Raw genomic sequence first — 27,213 nt, forward strand, 5'->3', positions numbered from 1 at the left:
CATTTAGAGATCTCTCATTTCCAGCAGCTCTTTCAGTAAAAGGGAGAAGAGAGGCCTTTCTAAGTGTGAAGGCGAGTCATCTAACCCCACAAGATTAATGGAAAAGCATATGATTAACAGGAATGCCCAAGTTTAATTTGAAAATGTGGCCTTTGAGTCACTTCAGACTGACAGTGTTCGTTAACTTTATGAATTAACTTACAAATCAGCATTGACATATTTGTCTGCCACCATAGAATAATGGAAAGCAAGCAAAACAGTAGTCTTATCAGCTATGAACGCTGAAGCATAAAAAGCCACTGCTTCATTTTTTTTCTCCTGTTGACTAGGATGACAGCAGGTATTTACTTTCTTAAATGTATGCTGGTGTTTTTCTAATAAAACATAAGGTTTAGATAATATGTTTAACAATTCTGTTGATATTAAAATAACACCATGCCACTTTCAAATGAACTCAAATTATTATTTAGCAATGTTTAAATAAATATTAGTATTACTATTAATAACAAATATCAGTGTTTTAAATTCATATTTAAACCACTACAGATCCTTAAATTATCATTTGTTATCAGTGTTGCTCAGAGAGAGATGCTGTGATTTAATGTACTAATTTTTGTGAGTATGGGGGCTCTAGCAGCAGCAGCACATAGGTCAGAAGGAAATCTGTACATTTGAAATCTTTGGCATATTCTTTCTAAAGAAGTATCTGCTGGTTTCTTCCACTGTAGCCTTTTGGCTTTCCAGAGTTAAGCCAGCTTTAAACATGCTTTCAAAGCTACTGGCAGTACAGTAACAGTATGATCATAAATGAGAGTTGTCTTGGTGTGGTTAGCAGCAGTTCTGTAAAAGCAGTATCCCATTGCCCATGTAAATTAAAACACTAAAACTTTTTTCCCAAAGCTTAGTCTTGTGTCTGTGCCTAATGCCCCTTGGGAAGTTCTGCCTTGTTTTCAGTAGAAGAGCATACAGAAATCGTGAGCGGCTTTTCACATGCTCACAAAAAAGCGATGTAAAATGAATGTCACATCAGACGTAATTCCAAAAAAGGTTTAGGGAGTTTATTTTTTTTTCTGAAGAAATAACCAGATTTCATTTTATAGGTTTTACATGAAAAATGCTTAAAATATTTTTACCTGTTAATATATAGAAGTATTTTCACGTGTCCCATCCTGACCAAAAGAAGCCCAACACATCTCATCAGTTGTGTTGATGTTTGTTTTTGTGCTGCATTTCCAGCTTTCCTTTTTGTAGTATCAGTGGGTACTGGCAAAAAGATACCCATATGATAATTTACCCATCTATGTGATTTTTTTTTAAGCTTCTGGGACAAATTGTTCTGAAACTGTCACTGAAGCTCAGTTTTGGTTCAATCCTTAGACTTTATTATGCCCTTCAGCTTGGGAAAGTAATTTTTTGTCTCCTAAGGTTTATTTTTTTTGCTTGTTTCAACAGACATCCAAGACAAAATCTTAATTTTATGGTTAGGTGTATGTGATGAGATATATTTCCTATACATACATATAAGCAAATTCTCCAGGCAGAGAACTTACATTAAAAATAAATAAATAAATACAGTGAGTTCTTGTAGTCTGGTTTTATAAAATAAGAAGAAAAGTCAGAGATGTTTGTTACAAGTTGTTTCTGTACTTTTTAACAAGCTTAGTAAACCTCATCTAAGTTATCAGTTTTGAAAGTATCGGAACTTTGATCTAAAATAAGACAGAATTTCTTTTAACTTCTTTGTAATGTGGTGCATATGAAAAGGATGCTATTATATCAGACACTCTCCTAGGCAAAGCTATCCGAAGTATTGCAAATAATAATTTCACAAAAGTTCTTAATTTACTTTTATGTATCTTGTTGGTACGATTTGGAAATGGAATCATAGGTACAAGGTCAGGGTTTGATTCATGTTTGAGAACTAATTGTGCACATAGGGGATGCTTTCATACATTGGAACATTGCAGAGAGAGATGCTTGCCACTCACAGTCTGAAGCTCACTGTTCTGAGGCACTGTGCAGTTTTATTTGTGGAGGCTGATTTTAAGAGCATGAAACACTTCAAGATAAGAAAATAGCTATATAAAGGTGACAGTACCCATCATGTATGGTTCTGTTTACCAGAATATTATGGTGGCACAGCTCTAATTCCATACCACTTACTTGTGATTGCTGAATCATGGAAGTATTTATTTTTTAAAAAATATATTAAAAAAAAAAGAGAGGGAGATATAGAAATAGGGTTACAGCATCCAACATAGACTCAGTCTGTCCTTAAATTTGATAACTTCTTCAGGGGTATAGCTTATGCTGGAAAACTTCAAAATAGAGATATTTCCTAACAACCTGCTGCAGGATGACATCTGCATGCAGGTACAGTCCTACTAGGTAGAAGATTAACTAGTACTATAGTATGCATATCATATAATGGTATATTTTGCTGTAGTGGCTCTTCCATCAGTTAAATTGCACCATTTAAAGTTTTAAGAATCTATATTATATCTGTTTTAGTGTCAGAATGTTCCATTTTGAAATTTACATAAAAATGTCAAGGGATGTTTCTCAGACAGATATAGAGTGGGTAAATCATCCAGCACTAAATAGCTCAACCTAGGAGCTTCAAGTATGTTTGGGTTCTTTTTTTCTTTAGCAAGTTTCCATTCTTGTAACTTTGCTTTTTTTCTTTGCTCCTCCTGTCTAGCTTTTAATAACCCACGAGCAGGGCAACTGGGCAGGTTATTACCAAACCAAAACTTACCACTTGACATCACACTGCAGAACCCAACAGGTGCAGGAACTTTCCCACCCATAAGAACGAGCAGCCCCTATTCAGTGATACCTCAGCCAGGACTGATGGGCAGGAATGAAGGAATGATAGGGAATCAAGGAACTTTAGGCAACAGCAGCACAGGTAAGATGACTTTCCATTTTTTTTCAAATATACTTGAGTAACAGAATATAGCATGCTTAACTTAATGTTATATATTGGGGTTATATAATGTTATAAATTGGGGTTATTACATGTGCAGGTTATTCTAAGTACTTTCCAAAAAGTCTGGGGAAAAATTATGGGCTGTTATGTACTGGCATATTATTTTGAATTTCTGTTTCTGCATATTTTTGGTCCTGCTCTTTATGCACTGCTTTCCACCTACCTGAAATCTTCTAGATGAAACAGAGTATTGGCAATTATAGTTGGTTCCCATCAATGTTCCAGATTCATCTGCGGCTTACGTAACTAAAAATCCAATCTTTCTGCCTCAGAAAAGCAAATAAAAGAACCACTTGTCTCTAGAGGTAGTTCTTTGAAAACAAAATGATGTGCAATACAGTTGCTCTTATGATGTGTATCTCTACAGGCCTTGGTTTTGTCCTGAGTTATCCTTTATTAGCCTTAGTTCTCATTTTAAATTAAAGAAATGTTAATATTTTCATCATTTTTTGAAACATAAACTTTTTGGGAACCATCAGATGTTGCAGTGGTATTACCACTTGTCATGGAGTATGCCTTATCTGTGGTGCATTGATTTCTTCATGTTACCCTAATATTGTACAGAGATACCACAGGGGATTTCACAAAAGAAGTCTGACTGATTGACTTACTTCAGCTACTGCATAATCTGAGTCTGTCCAAGTGTGCAGCAACTGCAAAGAGATGAGTGAATAAATGGGTGTTTTAAGTCCTTTCAGATGGCTGTTCACTGTGAACATTTTATGTTTAGCTTGCATCAGTCTTAAAAAAGACATGCTGGCAGACACTGAAATACCTTATTTAAGCAGTTTAGAGGTCAATTTGTCGTCTTTCAATTGACCTATTACTTTCATGTTTTGTATACATATTAGAGGATGTTATTCATCTTATGTATACAAGTTAGAGTATTATCTGTGTTCCTGCCATTTGCTGTAGCACACCACATATTTCATCTGATAGAGTATGTACACAAATAGAACAACCTGAGGATGTAACACTAAAGCAAATTTTGTATAGCAGCTGAAACAATTACCCTCTTCAGAGAGTTTTTTCTCCTTATTTGTCACCAAATAATTGAACTGATAAGTAATAATTGTTGTGTGGTTTTTAGTATTCATTTAAGGATGTTGCAAAATGCAACTGAGGAGATCAGTAGTCCAATCTGAAATCAGTGTTTTATCTGCTGTCTTGACTCTATAAAATTGAAATGTTTAAATACTATGAATGTAAGTCTTTTTGACTTGCATTCATAGTTTTGGTTTTTTTTGTGTTAGGGTTTGGTTGGGTTTTTTTGGCTACTGTCAGAGTATAGTACTCTATATATTCCAAGTGTAAATAAAGCATATCAGCTGTTTACAGTAGATGTAGGAGGACTTCCCCTAAAATAACGGTAATGAACTTTAGCATCTATCGGAAAGTTCCTGTGAGTAATTTCCCTGCATTGTATATTGGTTCAAGATTCTCTGGGTGAGCCTTAAAACTAAGAAGCCTATAGGTCCTGAATGAAAGGACTCACCAAAAGATGTTTGCAGAATGCGACTTTAAATTCAATCCTCCTAATTTGTAAGTGTGTGTAGCGATAACATGTTGTTACTCAATTCTTCATTCTCACTTAGCGCTTGGAAAGTAAAGCATTGACAGACACATCAGCAAACGTGATTCATTTCCTGAGGAAGGAAGTTAGGCCTATCCACACACCCTCAGCACCTGTTGCAGACTGCATGTGGGAACACTTACTCTGAACAGCGTTTCGGAAATGATAAAAGGATCTTCCTCTTGTAAAATGTATAATAATCTCCAGTCCCTTGACTAAGCAGCATCCCTTGACTAAGCAGCATAAGGCATCATTCTATAGTGTTGCACATCTGGACGGGCAGTGGTAGTATAATGTGCTTTGAGTGAAACTGCTACATTTTTGTTGCTAAAGATGCAGCTCATCAGGCAGTGGTAATGCTACAGTACTATGCTACGGTGTTCTGAACCATGTGCTGGCACCCAAGTTTGTTTGTCTTTTGTGCAGGAATGATCAGTGGCAATGCCCCTCGACCTGCCATGACATCTGGAGATTGGGGAAGCCAGGCTCCTGCTGTGAGGGTGACCTGTGCACCCACAGCTAATGCCATGAACAGGCCAGTGCAAGCAGGCATGATCCGCAACCCCACGGCCAGCATCCCCTTGAGACCCAGCAACCAGCCTGGCCCAAGACAGATGCTTCCATCTCAGGTCATGAATATGGGTAAGTTGTAGTTGGTTTTTTTTGGCATGGGCTGGATTGTCAGAAGCAGAAAACAGAAAAAAGAAAAATCAAACTAAAATCATTCGATTATAGATTTGATGCGAACTGTACTCCACAGTAAAAGTTTCCTGTGGAAGTGGGGAGGAAGGTATGTAACACTGACTTTTAATACATGTATTGATATGAACAATTTCTGCTACTCTGTAGCTCCACAGTGGTGTGGCCAAAGAAAGAGGATATCATAAAGCAAGTACATTATGATACTGACTTTATATGCTGTCTTTTTTTCCTGCTTATCTTACTAATTTTTGCATCTATGGTGTTGTATCTGCTATTTTATGGTTTTCAACCACTTTCAGCTCTCTCATGCTATTTTCTCAAATTTTAAGAGCAGTTTTTCACAAAAATTTGTAATGCTTTTAATAGTGATGTTACTGATGTCTTGGTGGTTTTGTTTGCTTTTACTGTAACATAGATAATTTAATGGAAAGCATTAGCATGAAAGTAGATTCTTATATGGTTATTTTTCCTTGATTAGGGCCATCCGAATTAGAGATGAATATAGGAGGACCTCAGTATAGCCAACAACAGGCACCTCCAAATCAGACTGCACCATGGCCAGACAGCATCTTGCCTATAGATCAGGCAACTTTTGGTAATCAGAACAGGTGAGTCTTAGTGTCACATTAAAACATGGAAAGATTTCCCAGGCCTATAATTTATACATCTCAGGGAAACAAAATTCTACATACCATTTTAATGCCTGCAGGCATTAAATACAGGCCTGCATTATGCTCAGGAAATGTATACATGTTCTGGTAATACTTATATATAAATGCTCTCTTTGCCATGTAATGTGATGGAAGAGTTGGAAGTTCTATCACAGTGAAGTTTGGATATTTTTCAGTAGTAAATGGGGCGAGCATTGAAAAGAAAATTAAAAGGAAGCAGCTGGAAAAAAAGTGTTTGAAGAAAGGTTAATCTTGTGACTAAATTTGCTTATTTTTCATTATGAAAGGATGTCCAAAACTACTATCTGTAAGTTTGTGTGTCATTTTCTCTGCTACTTTTCATGCTTTTCAAGATGTTTCCTGGTGCTAATTCTCCCCTAGTTAGGATGTCCATATGACAAAAGCACTGTTTGCATAACTTAATTATCCACTTAAAAAGTTACACCATAAAATGAAATACAGGGCCATATTTGATCATCAAATAATAGGCAAACAATTCTTCCAAATGCATATCTCTGCATTTGTCACTTTGCATTTCTCAGTATTTCCTTGTAGCTGAAGGTGGTGAAAAGAATTCCCATTGTGTTGCATCTGAAAGTAACCATATTTTGATCATTTACACCCAGAGACGACAAATTGATCAGTGCTGCCATTTCCAGTTTTAGTAATCTCTGGGATTTATATTTTTATAATCTTATTATAGTTATGAGTATTAAGTTTGATAAAATTAAATCATGAGTAAAAATAATTCTTTTAGAGAAATATTAGACATTATCATTGTCTATACAAAAGAAATAGAGGAAGAAACCAAAGCAATTGTAAATAGAGGAAAAAACCAAAGCAATTGTCATTATGTAACATACAGAAATTTGGCAAACATTTTAAACTTTTCTTATTACATGTACTCATGTCCGTATACGATTCGAGGAAGTTTTTTTGGCTAGCCTCATCAATGATTTTTCCAGATCATAGATCCCATCATATAAGACATCTTTAAAGTTTGAAAACAATTTTATTCGAAGGTTTTTTTTTTGTTGTTCTTCCCTTTTACTGGTTTACTTTTCTGTGATCCTGTGATTTACTGATTTATAAATCCATCTGTGAGATTTATAGAACCTGATAGATACATGAGATTGATTCATACTTTGTGATGTTTTAAAGGTGCATCATATATATCCTTATTTTTATTTTTTACAGTCCAGGATCTAATTAAAAATAACATGTTTTTGTTTTGTTCCCTGCCATCCTTTGGTTTTTTTAAGCATATAGCCTGACGATGCAGCTTTTTCCTTCTGCTTAGCTTTGGCATAGAGATTAGACTTCCATGGCAACCATATATCTCATTATGGAAACTAAATACACAAACATGTTTCTTTGTTTTTCCAAATAGACATGTAAAAAGGGTTCACATATAGTGCTGTTTCCTCCCTTCATGTGTAACAGCTTTTGTTGTCTCTCAGTAATTATCTGGGATGAGATTCTTCCATGATATGCATATAGTAGCTGCTCTTGCTTGCAAAATGCTTTGCTATTTATATTTTCTCCTGTAGTCTTGTGCATGAAGTAGAGCTCATGTGAACTGCAAAGCAAAAACATGTCACTTGGCTGCAGATAAGGTGTTTCAGATTTAGTTTTCTTCTCGGTAAGTTTTGTCCTTTAGGTTCAGGATAAACCTCTGTTCTGCCTTTGTAAGTGAGAGTGTGCATTGCATACAAATTCAGGGGTGAGGTAAGCAGGATTTATAGAGCCAACATACTTTGCCAGACAGTATCCAAATTCTTGCTGACACCCTTCTGAGGCACATATCCAAGTGCATAAACTGGTACCCAAGTGTGCAATTCCATAAGATTGGTTGAGCTGATGCAGTGTTTTGCTGCAAACAAAAAGGGGAATGTCCTTTTCTCCCTGCTCCCTCATGCTTCTGGCTAGCTCTTCCAGATGTTTGGTTTTTGTAAGCTCAGTCCTTGGGATCTTTCTGTGATCTCTTTGCCCTGCTTAGTCTGCTAGAAAACCAGTTAAGAAAAGTGTTGGGGAAATTAATTTTTCTACTTGTGACATCTGAAATTTAAAGTTACAATTAGTTAAAAATTCCTTAATCTTCGATGTTCAGTGACTATATACTGACTTTGTTCCTCTGCTGACCCTGTAATATAAAAAAGCCACTTGACTGTACCTTTGGTGTGCTTGCTTACTTGTTGGATACACCATGCTTGTAGGATCTTGACAGGCATTAACCATGGAATTTAGTAATTTCTTTGGGTAACATAACTTTCATCCAGAACAATTTGCTAAACAAAATTGGCAGAGATTAAAACAATTTCTGTCTGCACTTGTTAGTTCAGTTTGAGTACTAATCCGCTGATACTATTTCATGAGTTTCAGCAGCTGTTTACCAATGCTGTGTTCATGTTTTCACAGGCAACCATTTGGCAGCTCACCAGATGATCTCTTGTGTAATCATCCTTCATCAGAGTCACCAAGTGATGAGGGTGCTCTCCTGGATCAGCTTTACATGGCATTAAGGAATTTTGATGGTTTAGAAGAAATCGACAGGGCTCTAGGAATACCAGAACTAGTCAGCCAGGTATATTGGGCATTGCATTGCATGTGTTAGGTTGTTGTGTTTAAACAATATGTTGTTGTCAAGGTGGAGGTATAACGTGTGTTGAAGAAGGGGAATAAAAAACTCTTCTTGCAGGCTAGTATGGAGTTACATATTTTGGTGGGACTCCGTCTAATGGCATATGTAACCTGAAAAGCTTCCTTCAGCCCCAGGTTTAGTCTTTCCCCTGCCACTCTCACCTAGCTTTCCTCCTGACTTGTGCTGAGCCACTAGGCTTCATGCAACTAACCTGACCAAAACCAAAAAACCTAACAGGTTTCTACTTATATGGTGGTCAGAGGAACAGCCGTGTGGGAGAAAGGCAAGACTGCAGTCAGCAACAAGGTATAGGAAAGGTGAAAAACAAGGAATATGAAGACCTAGGAGCAGAGAAGCGAGATCAAGACCTGTGTGCAATGGGGGCAACCAGCTTTTCGATGAGCAAGCCTGTAACATGTCATTTCACCCACAGTTTTTTCCCTTAGTTAATTAATATATGTTAAGGGATGAAGCTTAAACACTTAACACTGAATTTCTTTTTAATAACGAACATGCTTCCTAAACTTCCCAGCATGAAATTGTTCTATTCTTTTTCATCCTTTCATTTCTCCTTATAGCTATTTTTGTTGGCTTCCACCCTGTTCTTGTCCATTTCAGTTCTCAATGGTGCAAAAAAAAGTGTAGTAAAAAAGATTTTAGGGAAAAGTTGGGTTTTGATGTTTCTGGCATCAAAATTTTGTTTCCAAAACCAGCTGTACATGATAATGATTTAATATTCTCAGAGCTTAGAATACCCATTTCATTTCCCAGCACTCATCAGCACCCTGAGCGTAACTTCTGAACTAGTTCTGCATTTTAGATATGAAATAGGACCAATGAAGTCCTGCCTTAAACATGAGAGAGCTATCTCCAAGCCTATTTGGTACAACACAGAACTCAGAGAGGTGTTAAGATGGAGATACAATTCATTGGTGAACTTCAATTGCAGTGTGAAACTTTCATGCAATATTACATAGCTTTTGAAACATCACCACAAAAAAATATGAATACTGCTTTATTTCAAACTAAGATGTAAATATATTTCTATTTAATTAGAATCTCAGTGGAAACAGTTAAAGAATTTTGCAAATAAGAGAACTGTCACATTTTAGAACATGTTTTTTAAAATAGCCATAAAACATTTTGTAGGAGCTTATAGTCTTTCTTTCATAAGAGTGCTGAAATTTAGAGTAACTTGATTTCCAAGGTCAGCATGGAATAAGCTATGAAATTATTCTGGCTAGAGCAAATATTAGGGGATTATCTAGAATGGAGTTTAGAATTATGTTAGCCTTTTTATGTTAATGGATAATCAGTTTGTGCTAAAGTACCCTGAAAGAATTAGGCATTCTGTTCAGATTAGCTTCTGTAATAGTTTCAGGCATCTTTATTTGAAGCCATTATTTTGTTTAAAGATACTGATAAAAATTTACTTGTTCATTTGTAACGTCTTTGAATTTATCTCAGAATCAGTGACAGAATATGCTGCCATCATTTCATTTACAGATTTTGATATAGCGTTTCTCATTCCAGGTTTTCATTTGTTAGCAGAATGATACAAAGGCTATGTTAAGAACATGACAAAGATTATGAGTCTTTGTTAAAAAAAATAAAGGAAAAATAAAAGGAGAGAAGGAATTTGTCCACATGAATACATTTTGGCACTCAAAAATACAATGCTATTTATTTTTAAGTTTTATATTTAGGTAAAGATAATTTATGTAATTTTCTGCTTCAAAACATTCACATCCTAAAAGGTTGATTTTGCAGGGGGGCTATATTAGTCTCAAAAAATCTAGTGAAAAGCCATATCCTACCAACTGTTTCTATTGTTCATGTATTTCTGCAGAGCCAAGCTGTTGACCCTGAGACCTTCTCCAGCCAGGAGTCGAGCATGCTGATGGAGCAGAAGGCTCCAGTGTTCTCCCAGCAGTATGCGGCGCAGGCGCAAATGGCACAGGGCAGCTATGCACCCATGCAGGACCCGAGCTTCCACGCCATGGGGCAGCGCCCGGGGTATGCAGCCCTGCGTATGCAGCCTCGGCCCGGCCTGCGGCCCGCCAGCATCGTGCAGAACCAGCCAAACCAGCTGCGCCTCCAGCTGCAGCACAGGCTCCAGGCACAGCAGGTAAAGCCCCTACCATGCCTGGTTCCACACCAGCACAGGTGCCTCTCCTGAGTGGCACCTGCTGTCAGCTTGCTACACATAGACCAGGTCTTAAGTGTGTATCCTCTTTAGTGACAGCCTAATTCCACTTCTGAACATTAGCCATCATGAGTTTTGCTGAGGTGGTACCTTGCACATTCTCTTTTTTGATCTTTTTTTGCATCTTTCTATTATTTTTTCTATAATACTGTGCAAAAAATGTGCCTAGTAGTTAAACCTAGTCTCACTAATTGTTTGAGCAAGGCTACAGTTATGCTTTTTGTTATACAACTCTTTCTGTTTGTTATATCTTGGCTCTTCCAGCAATCTAAATGCTTTTATTGCTACCTGTTACCTACATCTTTTCTTTTTCACTTGGCCTTGATCTACTTTTGGGGATCATTTTAAGTTGTTGTTTCTTATTTCATTTTTATATAAATAGGTTTATAGTGCTGTAAATAAGATATCAGTGCTTTTCTAGTAGAGGAAGAAAGATCATTTCTACCTTCAAACATCAGGATAGGGTCTAATTCAGAGTAAACCTCAACAGTCCAGTCCAAACTCAAAAGGAATGGGAACTGTAAAGGTAACATGTTTGGTAAACAGCTTAGTGCCCATGTTGTTACTTGTATAGTGTATTATCTCCTTAAGAAACAGGATTCTATGAATAATAATATGATTTGAGCAGGAAAACTACACCTAGCTTAAATATGTGAAACTAAGTACTTAAACCAGCTGATGGGAAAATAAATGCATATACTTCTGTATATAAAATTTCCCTTTTTTGGTTTTCCTTCTAAAAACTTTGGGGATTTGGTGTTGGGTTGTTTTCTTCCTTTAGAATCGGCAGCCACTGATAAATCAGATCAGCAGTGTCTCCAATATGAATCTGTCTTTGAGACCTGGAGTGCCAACACAGGTAAAAGAAACAGTACTTTAAAAGAATTATTTTGTTTTCTTCTTTCTCACCCCAGTTAAATACAGTAATAATGCTATGTACTAAATCCATGACAACCAGTTCTAAAGCTTTAATACAAATAATGCAGTCTGTATGATAAGAAGTATTTTACTCTTTTATTTCCAAGAATCTTTCCTATATTTACATGGCATGGCTAGTTATTTACTAGAGATATAACTGCATTTTTAACCAAGCTTCTCATTTCCTAAAGATGTGGGTTTTTTAAACGAGCTATTAAATTTGCAATTACAAATCACTGCAACATTAAACACTGGTATTTTTTCACTTCTTGACTCTTGCACTGTTGGAAGTCTTTCCCAGGAGAAGTATTAATAGGATTATTTTCTCCCATTCTATATTATTGTTACTTGTGTGGTGGGGGTAAAGAGCTGGAATCTTCCAGATTGCTCTAGTGGAGATGCCTCCACTGGTCAGCTGGCCTTAGGAGGGGTTATTGATAGCTGTTGATGGTTCTCCCTCTAGGGCCCTATCAACGCGCAGATGCTGGCGCAGAGGCAGCGGGAGATCCTGAGCCAGCACCTGCGGCAGCGGCAGATGCAGCAGCAGCAGGTGCAGCAGCAGCGGACACTGATGATGCGAGGGCAGGGCTTGAGCATGACACCCAGCATGGTGGCCACCGGTGGCATACCAGCAACCATGAGCAATCCACGGATCCCGCAGGCAAACACACAGCAGTTTCCGTTTCCTCCAAACTACGGTACTGGTTCCACCCCCAAAGGGCATGTCAGCAGTCCTCGCTCCTCCATGTCCTACCTAGCTCTGGGTCCAAGCTACCATCACACATCCTCTTGTCTGGTTCCTTGGGAATGATGGGAAACATGGAGGGTTGGACCCCTTGGGGTGCAGTATAGTGCCTTTCCACTTCTCCTAGCTCTAGTACCACATATTCTCCAAGCACCACTCTTTTTTGAGCAATGGCAGAAGTGTGATGCGTGTGTTCGGTTTTAGTTATATGCAGATAAAAGTGTGTATGCACACATCAACACACGTGTATGTGTTTGGGGGACTCTGAATTTAGACTGAATTAAGCCAGTTTATATGACAAAAGTGCAAATGAGGATAAAGATACCAGTTGTTGGATGGAAGCATAAAGTGACCAGAAGCAAAGCTGTACCTAATCTTTTTAATTTTTGTAATGAGATATTGCTTAAATATCAGATTCTTCCCCAAGAAATATAATTCTTCATGTACATTATAATGTAAAATTAACAACTACTGAATTTCAATATTAAAAATTCTATTTCAGATAAAGCATTCTTTTTCATGTCCCTATACCTGTGTATAATACAGTAGTAAATGCCATTTTGTTTGTACGTTTTACAAAGCTGCACACCACTTTGTTCTGCGGATGCATGTGGCACTTACCTCCACACAGTTACTGTTATACAGCGTCTTTATTTATAAGTGTTGTATAAGCAGTATTACAGTTAAATAAAAGTTATGTGCAGGTTCTGCTGTTATAGCAAATCATGTCCATCCAGTTCTAAATTTTCTATCTACTCTTACTGATCTTGTATCCTTTACACCAGTTTCTAAATCATGATAATTTTTCCCTCCATGTATTTGTAGTTACTTTATGAAAATGAATTATGTTATCATTTTATGATAAAGACAGAGATACAGGGAAGTTAAGTCACACAGACAGTGAAAATAAGGATAGCCTTCATACCACCTGATTCTTACTCCAGCATTAAGAGCGACTTGTTTCTCTTGAGTATGCTGTTTGTGATGAACTTAAAACAGACTAAACTGAAAAAAGGCGCCAGCATTTTTCTTTTGGTCTGTAGAGGTGACAGACCACTTGTGGGATTGATTAGAGCACATGGGTCTCCAACATACTTATGCAAAATTATGGTTTTAAGGTTATACATACAGTATTAGTTGATTATGTCTTGCTTGTAATCTAATTGCCAGATTAAGACACAAGGTTATAGGTTCCAGATGACATAAGTAGGACTGTGTAAAGACATGTCTGCAGGTATGAGCTCTTGGCTTGTTTTAACTTTGAACAGACAATGGCTAAATTTTTCATTGTATTTTTTCAGGTATTAGTCAGCAGCCCGATCCAGGCTTCACAGGGGCCACCACTCCTCAGAGTCCACTGATGTCCCCAAGACTGGCTCATACTCAAAGCCCCATGATTCAGCAGTCTCAGGCTAATCCTGCCTATCAGTCCTCTACGGAGATGAACGGGTGGGCACAAGGGAATATGGGTGGAAGCAGGTACATCTAGTTCAAACCTATGTTTTATGTAATTGTTTGCTTGGTTGGTTGTTCAGTTTTAACTGGCTATCCTAAAAGAGATTTCTTTTCAATTTGGCTTGTTGAATTGGTTTAAATTCTGTCTTCATACAAGGCAGAGTAAGTGCATACCTAAAGACTTGCATCCACACAGTGCATTGCTTTGTCTGTGATAACTGGTAAAACACTGTGTCCTTGCGAAGCACCTCTGCTGCACAGTGAACTCTAGTCCCTAACATTTGTGTGGATGCAATTCTTCTGCAAATGACTTTCATGTTATGCTCCCACACTGCTTTCCACATGGCTGGATCAGCCGAGCCAGAGCCTATACATTCCCTACTGCTCCGGAATTGGGGTGATTGGATTATCACCTCCCACTTTAAGTGCTGGAGTGCAACCAGGTTCAGTCCATTAGTGCTTGCACATACTGGGGGGGTCAGCATATAACTGTCATTCTCTGAGAGCATCATAGCATGCCTGACAGATGCAATCACCTTTTCAGTTGAGGCCCATGCCCCAGTTGGTATAGCTTTAATAATCAGACTCTCCACATTAAATGGGTTGGATGTTGAACACTATCAGTAGGCAGCAACAAGGTTCCAGATGGCAATGATCTGCACTTTTCAGTGGAAGACAGGAGGAGTTATCAGGTTGGTGTACAACCTCTATCGCTTGACACTGAGGTGCACACAGTGGTCTCTAGCATAGTGCTTTTGTCATCCTGAAGTTCTCAGGCTGCTCTTACTCTCCTAGCCCAGCAACAAATATTTTTCCTGCTGGTTGATATAGATTTAATAAACCCAAAGTACCAGTGCTTCAGTGATGAGGCTGATCCAAATGAAGTTCCCCTTAAAGCAACTGTTTTATCTCTTATCATCATCCTTGTCCATACCTCTTCCTCATTGTCTTCCTGAAGCATCTGCAGGAGACATAGCTCCCACAGTCATGGCTTCTGCTGAAGTGGCAGCAGGGCAGCTCGGTAAGACTAAAGGCTGGCTTGCTGAACTGCAGCTTTACTGTGGAGACATGTCAGATGCGTTTACACAAGCCACTGAGTATTCACAATGATCTGTAGTGTACTGTTTCAGCCATCCAGATAACAACTTGAAAATGGGGTTAGGTGGCCTGAAAAGAGATGGAATTGGAAGGAAGAGAATGGTGGGATTCTCCAAGTTTGGTCCTGTGCCCAGAATGCCACTGCACTCCACCAAGTCTCACAGTGCACAGCAATAACCTAATGGACTACCCAAGTGCAAGGCTGAGTGTTAACCCTGAAAGATTTCCTGAGCTGTGGAAGAAGTGCTTCACAGGGAAGTAAAAGTCAGACATTGATACAGAGGTGGTTATTGCATGCCATCTGACACACATCCCTTCCACAATATTTCAGTCTAACACAGATCCTCTAAGCTGATAGATTGTCAGTAATAATTCCTTCACTGACTGTTGAATTATGCTCAAAGAGTAGAAAAGACTGATATATAAACAGTGAAGATTGTTTTAGGAAATGTAACAATCTCTCATATGACTTCTGACATAACAACAAGGATGATACTATCCAGAAAGCACTTGACTTTGAATAAAACCTGGGATGAGTTCTTCCACAGTTACTCCTCCTTAAGTTGTTCTGAAATGGCCTTAAAGTAACACAGAGGGTAATTAACTTAGACTTTATGTTGTTTCTTACAGTGTCACATTTTCAAAACCTGATGCTAAGATATTGTAAATAGATTTATGCACAATTGCATGTCTCTATTTGTGAGCCCACTTCCCATAATTGTGTGTACAAATCTGATATTTGTATGTGCAAACACCTCTTTTGCAAAAAGACAGTTATCAGGCCAGGTCCAATTTCAGCTCAACAGTCCTGTGCTGTGTGACCCTGAGGGGATCAAAAGGTGTTCCCTTTCTCTCAAAAAATTACTTTCCCAAACATATTTAGAATATATACACAGCCCATTTAGACAGCTAATTGGCTGTTATTGCACGTGCATAACAGATTTGTACTCTGCCATAGTTTCACACACAAGGGCATGCATTTTTGTGCACAGACATGGAACCTTAAATTTTGAAAATCTAGTAGACATTAATGTAGCTAAAATCTAATTTTTCCTTTGAAGTTGGAATAAATGACAGTACATATCAGTTCTAGCTCAAGATATATTAAAAAGAAAATAGTTTCTTAGTAGCTTCAGCATTCTAAGTCTGACACACTGCTTTTTCCATTCCTTGCTGTAGCATGTTTTCACAACAGTCCCCACCACATTTTGGGCAGCAAGCAAGCACCAGCATGTACAACAATAACATGAACATCAGTGTATCCATGGCAACCAACACAAGTGGTATGAACAACATGAACCAGATGACAGGGCAGATCAGCATGACCTCAGCGACCTCTGTGCCTACATCAGGGTTGTCCTCCATGGGTCCTGAGCAGGTGAGAATTTAAGGATGTGAGATGACAGACAGAGGATTTGCTTTGACTTTGATAGTTTTTCAGGTCTGCTGTGTTGGGCTGTAACTGCTGTAAGCCATTACATTTCTTATACTAGCTTTCTTGAGAAATGATGCTGATAAAAAAGCTTTGGTTTTAGCTCTGCACTCAGATAACCAATGTGACCAATGAGATAGAGAGCACTTTTACATCTAAATCTCCTATTTTGACCTAATACCACTGTAGATAGCACGTGTAGTTGCTCCTGGACTTCCATGGAAAGTGTGTGTTGATCTAGCTCCTATCCTCAGTAGGTAAGTTTCCATAGTACAGCTGTAGGTCACCAGTGGCCTCGCTAATTTTCTCAGCAGAATAGGCTAGGACAGAATGGCAGGCAGCTGTTTCCCAGAGGTAAGAGTGAATGATGCTTCCAGTGTGTGAAAGATGTTTCTATAGCCGCTGTGTGTGTAGTACCAGACAATAGGCAGTCAACTTCAAGAACTATCACACTGGCAGGAGAACAAGATCCACACTTTTTGTAGTGTGGTGCATGTAGAATAGGTTGTTGAATCAATAGGTAAGTAACCTGTTCTTTTCTGCTGAGAGATTTACATACTCTGTTTTGTTTGAGATTGCTGCTTAGGGTATAGGAAATAAGGAAAATAGCATTTCCATTTGTTGACCTGCAATTAAACTCACACAGTGCATTAACGAGTGTATGACAAACAAGTCCTCTTAATTAACAGGTTCATGTTTGTTTCAGAGCTGAATTTCCATTTGTTCGAAACACAGGCTTGAAATTATGGACTTTTCTTAGAAATGTTGGTAGGAAAGTACCTCTTGTGTCTTCAGACAGCCTCTGCTGCTGTGGTGGACAATACTGTAAACCTTTTTTCTGAGACCATAACATTCCAGTTTAAAGATGATTATATTATTAGCTTGTTAATGTGTTTCCTTTTTCTAGCCCAAATTAGATAAGAGTATTTGCTTTTCCAATATTGTCCTTTAGCTTAAATAGTTCTTTTCTTGTATTTTAAAAAGAGCCATTTAATCAAAATGATTTTGTTGTGGTTTGAGATTGTTGGATTGTTTTGTTTTGGGTTTCTTGAAGTTTTTCTTGTAAGTTAAAGAAGCCACAGTGTTTCAGTTTCTTCTTGTAGACTTCAGATTCCCTTTCCTTTTCTGCACCTGTTGCAGTTTGAATCAGTATTTCCTAAGTGCAGAGAGCCATGTGTGTAACACTAGTTCTTCCCCATTTCTCTTGGAATACTCTAGACAGATATAGCCCCAGATCACATTTGTCTTTTACAGCTGCCACATACTGGTGACCTGAAGTAATTTTGATACTCCCAGATCTGTCACCTTCTCCGATATTCCCAGTTGCTAAGCCCAATTATAGCTGACTTTATTATTATTATTATTCTCAAGTGCATACTATTGCACACATTTAATGTAGTAAAACAGTAGTAAAACCAAAATAAGAAAAGAGTGGGGATTTGAAGGTAACAGCCCAGTCTGACTTCTCAGCATGCCCATGCTACATAATTTTTCCCATGAACCCAAATGGAGAAACATACATTATAGAAAGAGATCTGGTTTTATTTCAAAGATGTCCATGCAGACTACTGTTTCCACTGGCACAGCTGTCACACTGCTTTTCCTTCCTGTTAGGTACAAGATCTTGTTTCAAGACAGCGTTTATCTGACTTCCAGCAAGTGAATAGGCTGAGGTTCTACATCCATCTCAACATGTGTTTTTCAGGCTGTCCGTCCCTTTTGTAGATCTACTTTAAACTCCACTCCTGTAACCTCTTCTAGGAGTATGAACAGAGTAACCAGAGACAGTGATTTGAGTGCTGTGCACAGTCAAGTTCTGCTTGTGATTTCTACTTCAATACATGGGATGCCTTGGGTCTGTTGGTAACAAAGTTGCACTGGGGAGCACATACTGAAACTCTTATAATGATCCCTAAATCCTCAGCACATTCAACATAGATGAAACCTGCATTCTTTGTTTCCAAATGTATTGCCTTCCTTTTGTCTACATCAAATTGAATTTCTCTAGATTGAGTCTGTTTAATCAAAGTGCCCTGGCTCTTTCTGTATCAGTAACCTGTTCTCTTCCTGATTTACCACCACAGCACTGCATCATCTGCAAACCCTGCAAGCAAATGTTTCATGCTCCATCTAGGTCAGAGGTGGCCAACTGACAGCTGAGGGGCCATTTCTGGGCCACAAGACAATACTTTTTAGTCCTTAGGAATGTTTGCTGTGCTGCTTTACATTCTCCTTTCTGAGAGAGCTGAGTAAAAAGAATGTATATCTAAATATTAAAATCTATAATATTTTTATGTTTTCAGGGCACAGTGTTTTGCAATTTGGCACATTTATTTAGCAATTAACTTAGGCTTGCCACACTTTTTCTTGTAACATGATTTTAAAAATTACTACATTTTCTTTAATTCTGCTGACTGTTCCCATTTCATTCATTCTCTAGGGTTTTTTTACACAGTCACCTACACTTTTACCTACTTATTCAATGCCAATTTTTGTTCCATAATACATAATTTTAACTTCACATGCTCATCTCTTTCTAACCAGTAAATAACAATGGTACACAAAAAATGTGTACTAGCTTTTGAAAACAATTCAACACTTCACGTGTTATTGGATGGTTTTGGAAGCCATATGTATTACCTGTTAGTAAAGAGCTATGCCTGGGTTTATTTACCTAGTAAGAAACAGGTATATCACTTTTAGTACCAAACAAGTTGGTTTGTCTTTGTCTTCCATCTCTTTGTGACACTATACTGCATCACACAGATATACCCAGAGTTCAGAAATACTGTTTTTGTTTATCTGCTCATACTTGTGTATCTCCAACATACCTTGTTTACTACCTCAGTTCCCAGCATCACTAAGTGAAAAATTAAGGTTATGCCCAAAATTGACTTGCTATTTATGATGCTAACAGACTCTTTTATGTGCTACAGGGATCAGACCTTGTCTCATCATCATCTTCTTCCCTATAATGGTACAAAAGTTCTTCAGGCTGCTCTTACTAGTGTGTCTTCTAGGAAGCTGTTACCAGGAACCCTGTCAGGTCAGCAGGTCCCCTCTTTCCAAAACAGCTTCCCCAGGCATTGAGGAAGTTTAAACCTTCCTGGTGTTACACCATTCACACAACTTACTGTCTCCTTATCCTCATTTTCTTGTTCGCAAAAGGGACTGTTGCCATGTTTGTTCCTGTTGTTTATTTTGCGTCATGGATCTGTGTTGTTTACTGAACTATCCAAGAAAAAGGTTGAAACCCATGCAAGAGGCTTTTCAGTGTGTGAAATAAACCCCTATCTAGATGTCCACTCCAAGCAGATGTTTATTATTTTGCACAGAGTAGTACTTCCCAGGCATCTACAAAGAGTTAGCTTGAAATTTGATTTTATTCAGCATGGATGAGAGGACCCCTGGTGTGGCAACAAACTTTTCTTATTAGACACCTTGTATATACTTTTACTTTATTATCGGGAAAGTGTATTGATATGTTAATTGCACAGGAATTGGAAAACAACTACTGTCTTGTTTTAGTCAGATTTCATATCTGATAACACCACTTGACTTGTCTTCAGAAAATTATAAAACCCCTTCAATTTCTCTGGTTTTTTTTTCCATACTTTTCTAATTGCATTGATATTGCAGTCAGAACAGTTGATGTGTGAATGTGGGGTGTTTTGTTTCGAGGAGTTCTGAGGTAAATGGAATATAACAAAACAGTAGATTTTTTTTTTTTGCATCTGATACCATGCCAGTCAGGATTATTGCATTGTTACTGGTAAAGAGATCCTGTGATAGGAACGTCACTGATGCCTTTGCTGTTTTTGTGGCACGCATCCTGGAACCATCTTCTTTACCCATACCTGTCCTAACTGCCACAATGCAAATCATGCAGTCATCTTTTTGTTCCAAAACTGCTGATGACTCAGTATGCAGTCTTTATTTATGCTTTTTATTTTTATCTTCCTTTGCCTACTGAGCAAATAGAAAAGGTATTTGTGCCTGTGCATTCTGATGAATGCTGAATAATAGCAGAAAACACTTTCCAAACATGGATTCTGTTGCTTAGTCAAATGCATGTAATAAAGCTGCAAAGCTGTCTGCTTGCTTTCTTTCTGAGCAAATTAGTGTGGTTCTCTTCCTTTCTGATTTGAATTTTCACATTTAGGTTTAAAAATCTGCCCATTTTTATTAAGAAGCAGAAAGCATCACTCAGTCTTGCAGAATTTGATCAATTTTTTCAGAGTTGAAAGTTCCCATGGCAAAAATATCTGAACTTTTGAACCTTTCCTATTGGACTGCAGTCTTGTCTCTGGCAGTGTTTGAAACCAGGTCTTTAGGTGGCTGCATGCGATTGTGTTTAGCTTTATGACATTTTGCAAAATTGGTGAATATCAATAGAAACAACAGTCAGGAAGACCTGAAAGGAGAAGACTTCGGTGTGATAAATTCAAGACTATCTCCCCACCTTGCTGCAGCAGGTTGTTGTAGCTGAAGCAAGGTAGTGCAGTGGCAGAATCTCCTCTTATTTACAACATAAGTCTCATAAAGCGCAGGTGACACAGAAAACACCTTTTTTTCTTCCAACAAAATCTGGAGGGGCACATCTTTGCTATTAGTATCCATCTAGTCTGAGAGAAGTAACAGAGAGAACCGAGCCAACAAAGACTCCCTAGGAAGAGGTTTCTTTCCCTGTATAACTGCTAAGGAAAGCTGGATTCTCTAGTATTTCAGAACCTTGCTGCAGGGCTGTGTTTTGTATTTTGTACCAGTTCCTACATGGTGAGATTAATCCTTTGATTAAGAAAGCAATGCTGTAAATTTGGCAAATCACACTTTCCACATAACTAAGCATGACAGAGCCTTTGGTTGTGCAGAAATACACAGCTTCAATACTTTCCTGTGGCTGCATTCAGAAAATTGTTGAGATCATACTTTTAGGAAAGCATGCTGCTGCACGTTTTCCCATTTAATGCTATCTTTCTCCCATTGCTTACAAGCAGAAAAATAAGTGTCATTAAAACTAAGTCAATAGTTGGTGCAATTCAGCTTGCATGTTATCTCATCAGGGTTTGAAAAGACTGTGTCGTGGTTTGCAAGCAGAAAAGCTGTATGTGTTGAAGTTAGGAAAGTAGTGAAGTGTTTCTGCCTTCAGGACTTTCACAGTAGACATGTCCTCTTCTGATAATACTGACCTAATTTATGGAGCCTGCTTTGTAAAATGTGCACAAGGGTCATAGTATCAGGAATGAAATCTTTGTTGTCTGTGAAGCAGAATAACATGAGTCAAACGCATGCTGCGTAAAAAGGGTACTCAGCTGTATAGGCACTTCCCTGATTGAACATCATCTCAAAAGTAAATGCTGGTGTATATGCAAGTAGCAAAGTGGTTTATAATGCTGCTTTTTCATTCTCAGCCCTCTTCCCAATGTACTTTTTAATTCATTCCCCTTTAATATCTTGTTATCAATAGGTTAATGATCCTGCTATGAGGGGAGGCAATCTTTTTCCAAACCAGCTGCCTGGAATGGATATGATAAAGCAGGACGGAGATGCAGCACGGGTAAGAAATTGCATACAGAGGCATACAGAGACAACAGAACAGTGAATACGCTGTGATCCAGAATGGATACAATATCTTTTTACTTACAAAGTTTAGTTACTTTACAAGTACCCAGGCTAATAGTAATTAAGTTTGTTGCTATTAATTTTCTTAATTCTGCTTTTGGTGACATCTATATTAAGTTCCTTGCTCAGATCCCACTAGCACTGCTGAAGCTAGTAATACAGAATACATCACATTACTGAATTAACAGTCCCGTTCAGCAGACTTATGTATAGAACCATAGAATCAACGAGGTTGGAAAAGACCTGTAAGATCATCAAGTCCAACCATTACCCCAGGACTTCTAAGTCCACCACTAAACCATATCACTGAGAGCTCTTGTACGCGGTTTTTGAGCGCTTCCAGGGAACATGGTACAGTTTCATCCGCTTTTTACAGAGCAGCTACCGGGAGGGGTGCGTGAGCGGCAGGGGCGAAGCGCCATCTAGCGGCCGCAGCCTCTCTCTCTCCTTCCCGGTTTCATGGTGAGAAGGATTCAGGCAGGCGCTTTCCCGAGGTCTTTGCGGTAATCAGACCGGGCAGCTGTGCCCCGTTGTGCCTACAGGAACACACGTTTTGTAAGCTGCCCTCTGTCCGCCCCTTGCATCGCTGTTTCCTGTTGGCTCCTTGTATGTGGTGTTGAAATTGGAAAGATGGAGCTAAACAAATTCTCTTCATAACACTGAATTCCATAGTGAAATTTAAAGTTTTCTACTGTTACAGAAAAGAAAAAAGTAATATCAAGGAAAATTAAGAAAATTTTACTGAAAATGTATCAAGATTAATGATACATTTTTCCTGCTTAGTCAAGAAAATGAATGCAGAAGTACAGAGGAAAAAAATAACCATACATTTATTTTATTGTACCCCTCTTTACTTTTGCACACCTGTGTGTTTAAAACTTTGTGGAGGTAGTTCTTTTTACACCTTCATGGTTCACATTAGAATACAAGTGCTTGTCTCAGTGAGTGGAGAATCTTTTTACAAAGACAATGTAGTGATAGAAAAAGGGGTAAACTAAAAGAAGGCAGGATTAGATGTTATGAAGAAATTCTTCACTGTGAGGGTGGTGAGACACTGGCACAGGTTGCCCAGAAGCTGTGGCTGCCCCATCCCTGGCAGTGTTCAAGGCCAAGCTGGATGGGGCTTGGAGCAAGCTGGTCAAGTGAAAGGTGTCCCTGCCCATTTCAGGGAGATTGGAACTAAATGGTCTTTAAGTATCCTTCCAATCCAAACCATTTTATGATATGTGTGTCTCTTCTGCAACCTTTGCATGGTCACTTTGATGATGAATAAGAAGATGCAGTATGTTTGTTCTGCTTTACCAGGAGCTGTCAAATACCAAGGCTTTATCTTCCTACTTAGTGCATTCCCTAACCAGTTAAATTTCATATGCTAAGGGATGCTGGGCTGTTGGAAAAGAAAATACCAGGTACCACTGAGGAAAGAAAGGACATAAGGCTGTTGAGGGAGACTAGAGAAGAATAAGGAAGAGGTAGATTTTAAAGACTGGTTGAAGAGAGAAGGAAAAGAGAGTGGATATGACCGAAGAGGTATGAGAGAGGGTGAGGAGAAACCAGGGAACAGGAAGCAGGTGAAAGCAAATGAGCAGCAGGACTTTGGACAGGGAATCTGTGAGGTTTGATATTGAAATAGTGGAGTCACTGCCATGACTGCAAGATAGACAGTGGCCATGCATGATAGCCACTGGTGAGTTTTGTCTCACCTAGAGAAAAGTAATATCTTCAAACCCCTTTAATTATTTTGTAAGGACACACTGGACTGCACTCTGATTTTACTCTTATTCTACTAACATAGCACTGACTCAAGGAAAATGTAGACACTGAAAGGCTCATCTGACATCGCAGCCCAGAAAGCCAACTGTATCCTGGGCTGCATCAAAAGCAGCGTGACCAGCAGGTCGAAGGAGGTGATCCTGCCCCTCTACTCTGATCTTGTGAGACCTCACTTGGAGTATTGTGTGCAGTTCTGGTGTCCTCAACATAAAAAGGACATGGAACTGTTGGAACAAGTCCAGAGGAGGGCCACAAGGATGATAAGGGGACTGGAGCACCTCCCGTATGAAGACAGGCTGAGAAAGTTGGGGCTGTTCAGCCTGCAGAAGAGAAGGCTGCATGGAGACCTCATAGCAGCCTTCCAGTATTTGAAAGGGGCCTATGAGGATGCTGGTGAGGGACTATTCATTAGGGACTGTAGTGATAGGACAAATGGTAATAGGTGCAAACTTAAACAGGGGAAGTTTAGATTGGATACAAGAAAGAAGTTCTTTACTGTACGGGTGGTGAGGCACTGTAATGGGTTGCCCAGGGAAGCTGTGAATGCTCCATCCCTGGTAGTGTTCAAGGCCAGGTTGGGCAGAGTCTTGGGTGACAGGTTTTAGTGTGAGGTGTCCCTGCTCATGGCAGGGGTGTTGGATCTAGATGATCTTAAGGTCTTTTCCAACCCTAACTATTCTGTGATTCTATGACAAGTTTGAGGGTTTTTTCAGTGTTTTATAAAGTTGATCTCAACAACTGTATCACTGAAAGGGATTGGTTCTCTTCAGAGTTGAGTAACCTGGAAATAACATGCTGTTGTTGAAACCAGTACAACTATGGATGTGAGATCTCTACATTTAAGTTTTGTTTACTTAGTACTGTTTCACTTTGTTTAACATGTTAAGGGTAAAACTTCTACAGCTTAAGGCTTACAAGGATGATACCAATGTTTAACAGAAGCTGTTTTAAAAGTAAGCAGAAGACAGAGGATTTTCTGTCTCTTTCAAAGCACAAAGTGCCCTTCACTTATAGAGCTAAAAATAATTGCAACTAGAACAGTTTAATGTATGATTTTGCCATCGTTTGAACAAATTTATATTAACTAATTTCACATGTCAAAAGACAATTTTGATCCTGCTCCTGTTTAAAAGTAAATATCTGAAGAGTACTGTTTATTAGCTGAGGCTTTTATGGGGCATCCCACTTCATACATTATAGCAGTAATCTTACAGTCAATGATCTTTGGGGTTTTCAGATCCTTTTTCTGCTCTGACGATGCATACATGAGTCATGGAAGTTATTCTGAGCAATTTTTCCCATATTTGTTATCATCCTCTAAATAATCATTTGACACATTCTTTAAAGTCCTGTTTGCTTTGGTTATAACTGACTAAAAATGGGTTCAGGTCATTGATAGAAGCATTTATTTAGCCTCTCTATAGAGATACTGTTTGCTAAGGGTTCACTCTGAAAATAAGGACATCTTTGGACTTTCACTTCTGTTCTACACTTTATGATCAGAAAACACTAGCAGGGTCCTTGAACTGCTTCTCAATGTGTTAGGAAGAGGAGCCATATGTCCATATGAGTCAGGGCATGAAGGATGCAAGCATGGTGTCTCTGTGCTGTGATGAAGCAAGAGGGAGCAGGAGCAGGATTCACTGGGTTGGCCTCTGGACCATGCTTGTGGCTGCCCCCAAAACCTCCACCTGTACCAGCTGGGTTGGGAGCAGCTGATATACAACATATAAGACCTTGCTTTCCTGAATCATGGCATGGTTCCTGACACTGAATTTTTTTATCAATAAAGATAGATTCCTGGGCCTTGTGTGGCTGCAGAAGGAAGTGTGATGTAGACAGCTTCCAGAAGGCAGCCAAGTAGCTACTGTTGTGGAATAGTGAGAAAGATGCCTAGTGTTGTGCTGTCCCAGAGCAAATGGGGCCTTCCTCATGCACAGCAGGAGGCTGAGAGCAAAGAGCTGCTACACTGCTGAAGCCACAGATTACCAGGGGAAAGCAGCCCCAGGGGAGGAAAAAAATGAGGTTTGGCTGGATTGGCTCTCTGACCTGACTGACCACAGCACCCCATGAGAGCAAGACTTCGCAAGGGGAGGAAGGCAAAGAGACACAGATTGTAGTCACTGGAAGAGACAGTCTTAAAACAACTGTGAAAACCACATCCTGAGGGGTTGTTTTTAAATAAGAAAGTACAAGATAATCAACTTGTCTGAAAATAGTTTGTACTGTCTGTGAAGACACTACTAGTAGGTAGGTAGTAGGGTATGTATACATAATTAAGTATGATGTAAAGAACATCTCTAGGGATCAGGAGCTGCAGCTTTTCTTACTTCTTTATTCCATTTTTTATTATGATTCTTGGAGGTGAAAGTGAACCAAGGTAGTTGTTTCCCATAAGGGTGATACAGCAGTAACACAGAGCACTTTTGCATATACTCAAAGATTGAGATTAATCCTAAACCATATTGCTGTGGCTTTAGCTGGAGTCTCCAAAAGTAGATGAGCCCAAGGTGTTATCTATGACAATTGGAATGAATTAAGGACCTAAGGATGCAGCAAAATTAACCTCACACTGATACCAGTGGAATAAAATTGTAGGTCGGTTGTAACAGTGTACAGAAAGAATGATCTAGCTTTATAAATTCCAATGAAATTTCAGGCTTAAAGTAATACACCAATGTATGGTTGATGGTGGCTGCTGCAATCCAGCGTCCAGCTCTCATTGACCTATCCAGCTTCACTATCCCAGAAGGAAAAATTAATTTGTCTTTCTCCAATTTCTCTTTTTTTTTTTTTTTGTAGAAATATTGCTGACCCTGAGGGTGGTTTGGTTGCTCCTTTCTTCAGCTGACTGGGCTTACGGCCCCAAATCCTTACCGGTTTGAAGAGCTGCATCTGTTTGTCATGACCCAACTGGGCTGCCAGCGCCAGTGGCAGCTGCCTGCTGCCAACAGGACTCAGCCCTACCTTCCCAAGGGGAGCCGGGGCGGTTGTTGCCGAAGAGCAGCCTCTTTGACAGTCTGAAGCTAGCGTACAGACAGTTGCTCAGTCTGTTCACTGCATTCACCTTAGTGCAACTTAGATCTCTCCTGCGAAGTAAATGTTGACAGGCAATTTTCATAAACCATGTCAGATTGAATGTATTTAAATGTATGTATTTAAGGAAAACCAACCATGCTCTTGTTCTGTTTCTGTTTAGTTCTAGACCTTGGGGTTTTTTTGCTTTGTTTTCCCTGGCTTACTCAGTCTGGTGCAAAGGATTCAGTTCCATCTGAAAACTGGTGTTTTAGACTAAGGCCTGCATTTTGGGGAGGAGAGGAGGCATGGAGGCAGGTGTAGAGGCAACGTCTGGTACATACAGAGATCTCCAATGAGCAGGTTCCAC

At 38.9% G+C, this 27,213-nt stretch overlaps 1 protein-coding gene across 1 annotated transcript in view; it reads left to right on the forward strand.

Annotated features, from left to right (window-relative positions):
- NCOA2 (nuclear receptor coactivator 2) overlaps positions 1–26,967 on the forward strand; it is a 192,107-nt gene extending 165,140 nt beyond the window's left edge. The window contains exons 14-24 of the mRNA XM_034065672.1: positions 2,702–2,911; positions 4,992–5,207; positions 5,746–5,875; positions 8,357–8,522; positions 10,429–10,707; positions 11,567–11,644; positions 12,167–12,401; positions 13,750–13,927; positions 16,181–16,379; positions 21,901–21,990; positions 26,631–26,967. Coding sequence (XP_033921563.1) covers positions 2,702–2,911; positions 4,992–5,207; positions 5,746–5,875; positions 8,357–8,522; positions 10,429–10,707; positions 11,567–11,644; positions 12,167–12,401; positions 13,750–13,927; positions 16,181–16,379; positions 21,901–21,990; positions 26,631–26,642 — 1,793 coding nt within the window. The 3' untranslated portion in view covers positions 26,643–26,967. The remainder of the gene's footprint in view (positions 1–2,701; positions 2,912–4,991; positions 5,208–5,745; positions 5,876–8,356; positions 8,523–10,428; positions 10,708–11,566; positions 11,645–12,166; positions 12,402–13,749; positions 13,928–16,180; positions 16,380–21,900; positions 21,991–26,630) is intronic.
- Positions 26,968–27,213: the final 246 nt, after the last annotated feature.

Source organism: Melopsittacus undulatus, chromosome 1 (assembly GCF_012275295.1).
Source record: "Melopsittacus undulatus isolate bMelUnd1 chromosome 1, bMelUnd1.mat.Z, whole genome shotgun sequence".
Taxonomy (NCBI): Eukaryota; Metazoa; Chordata; class Aves; order Psittaciformes; family Psittaculidae; genus Melopsittacus; species Melopsittacus undulatus.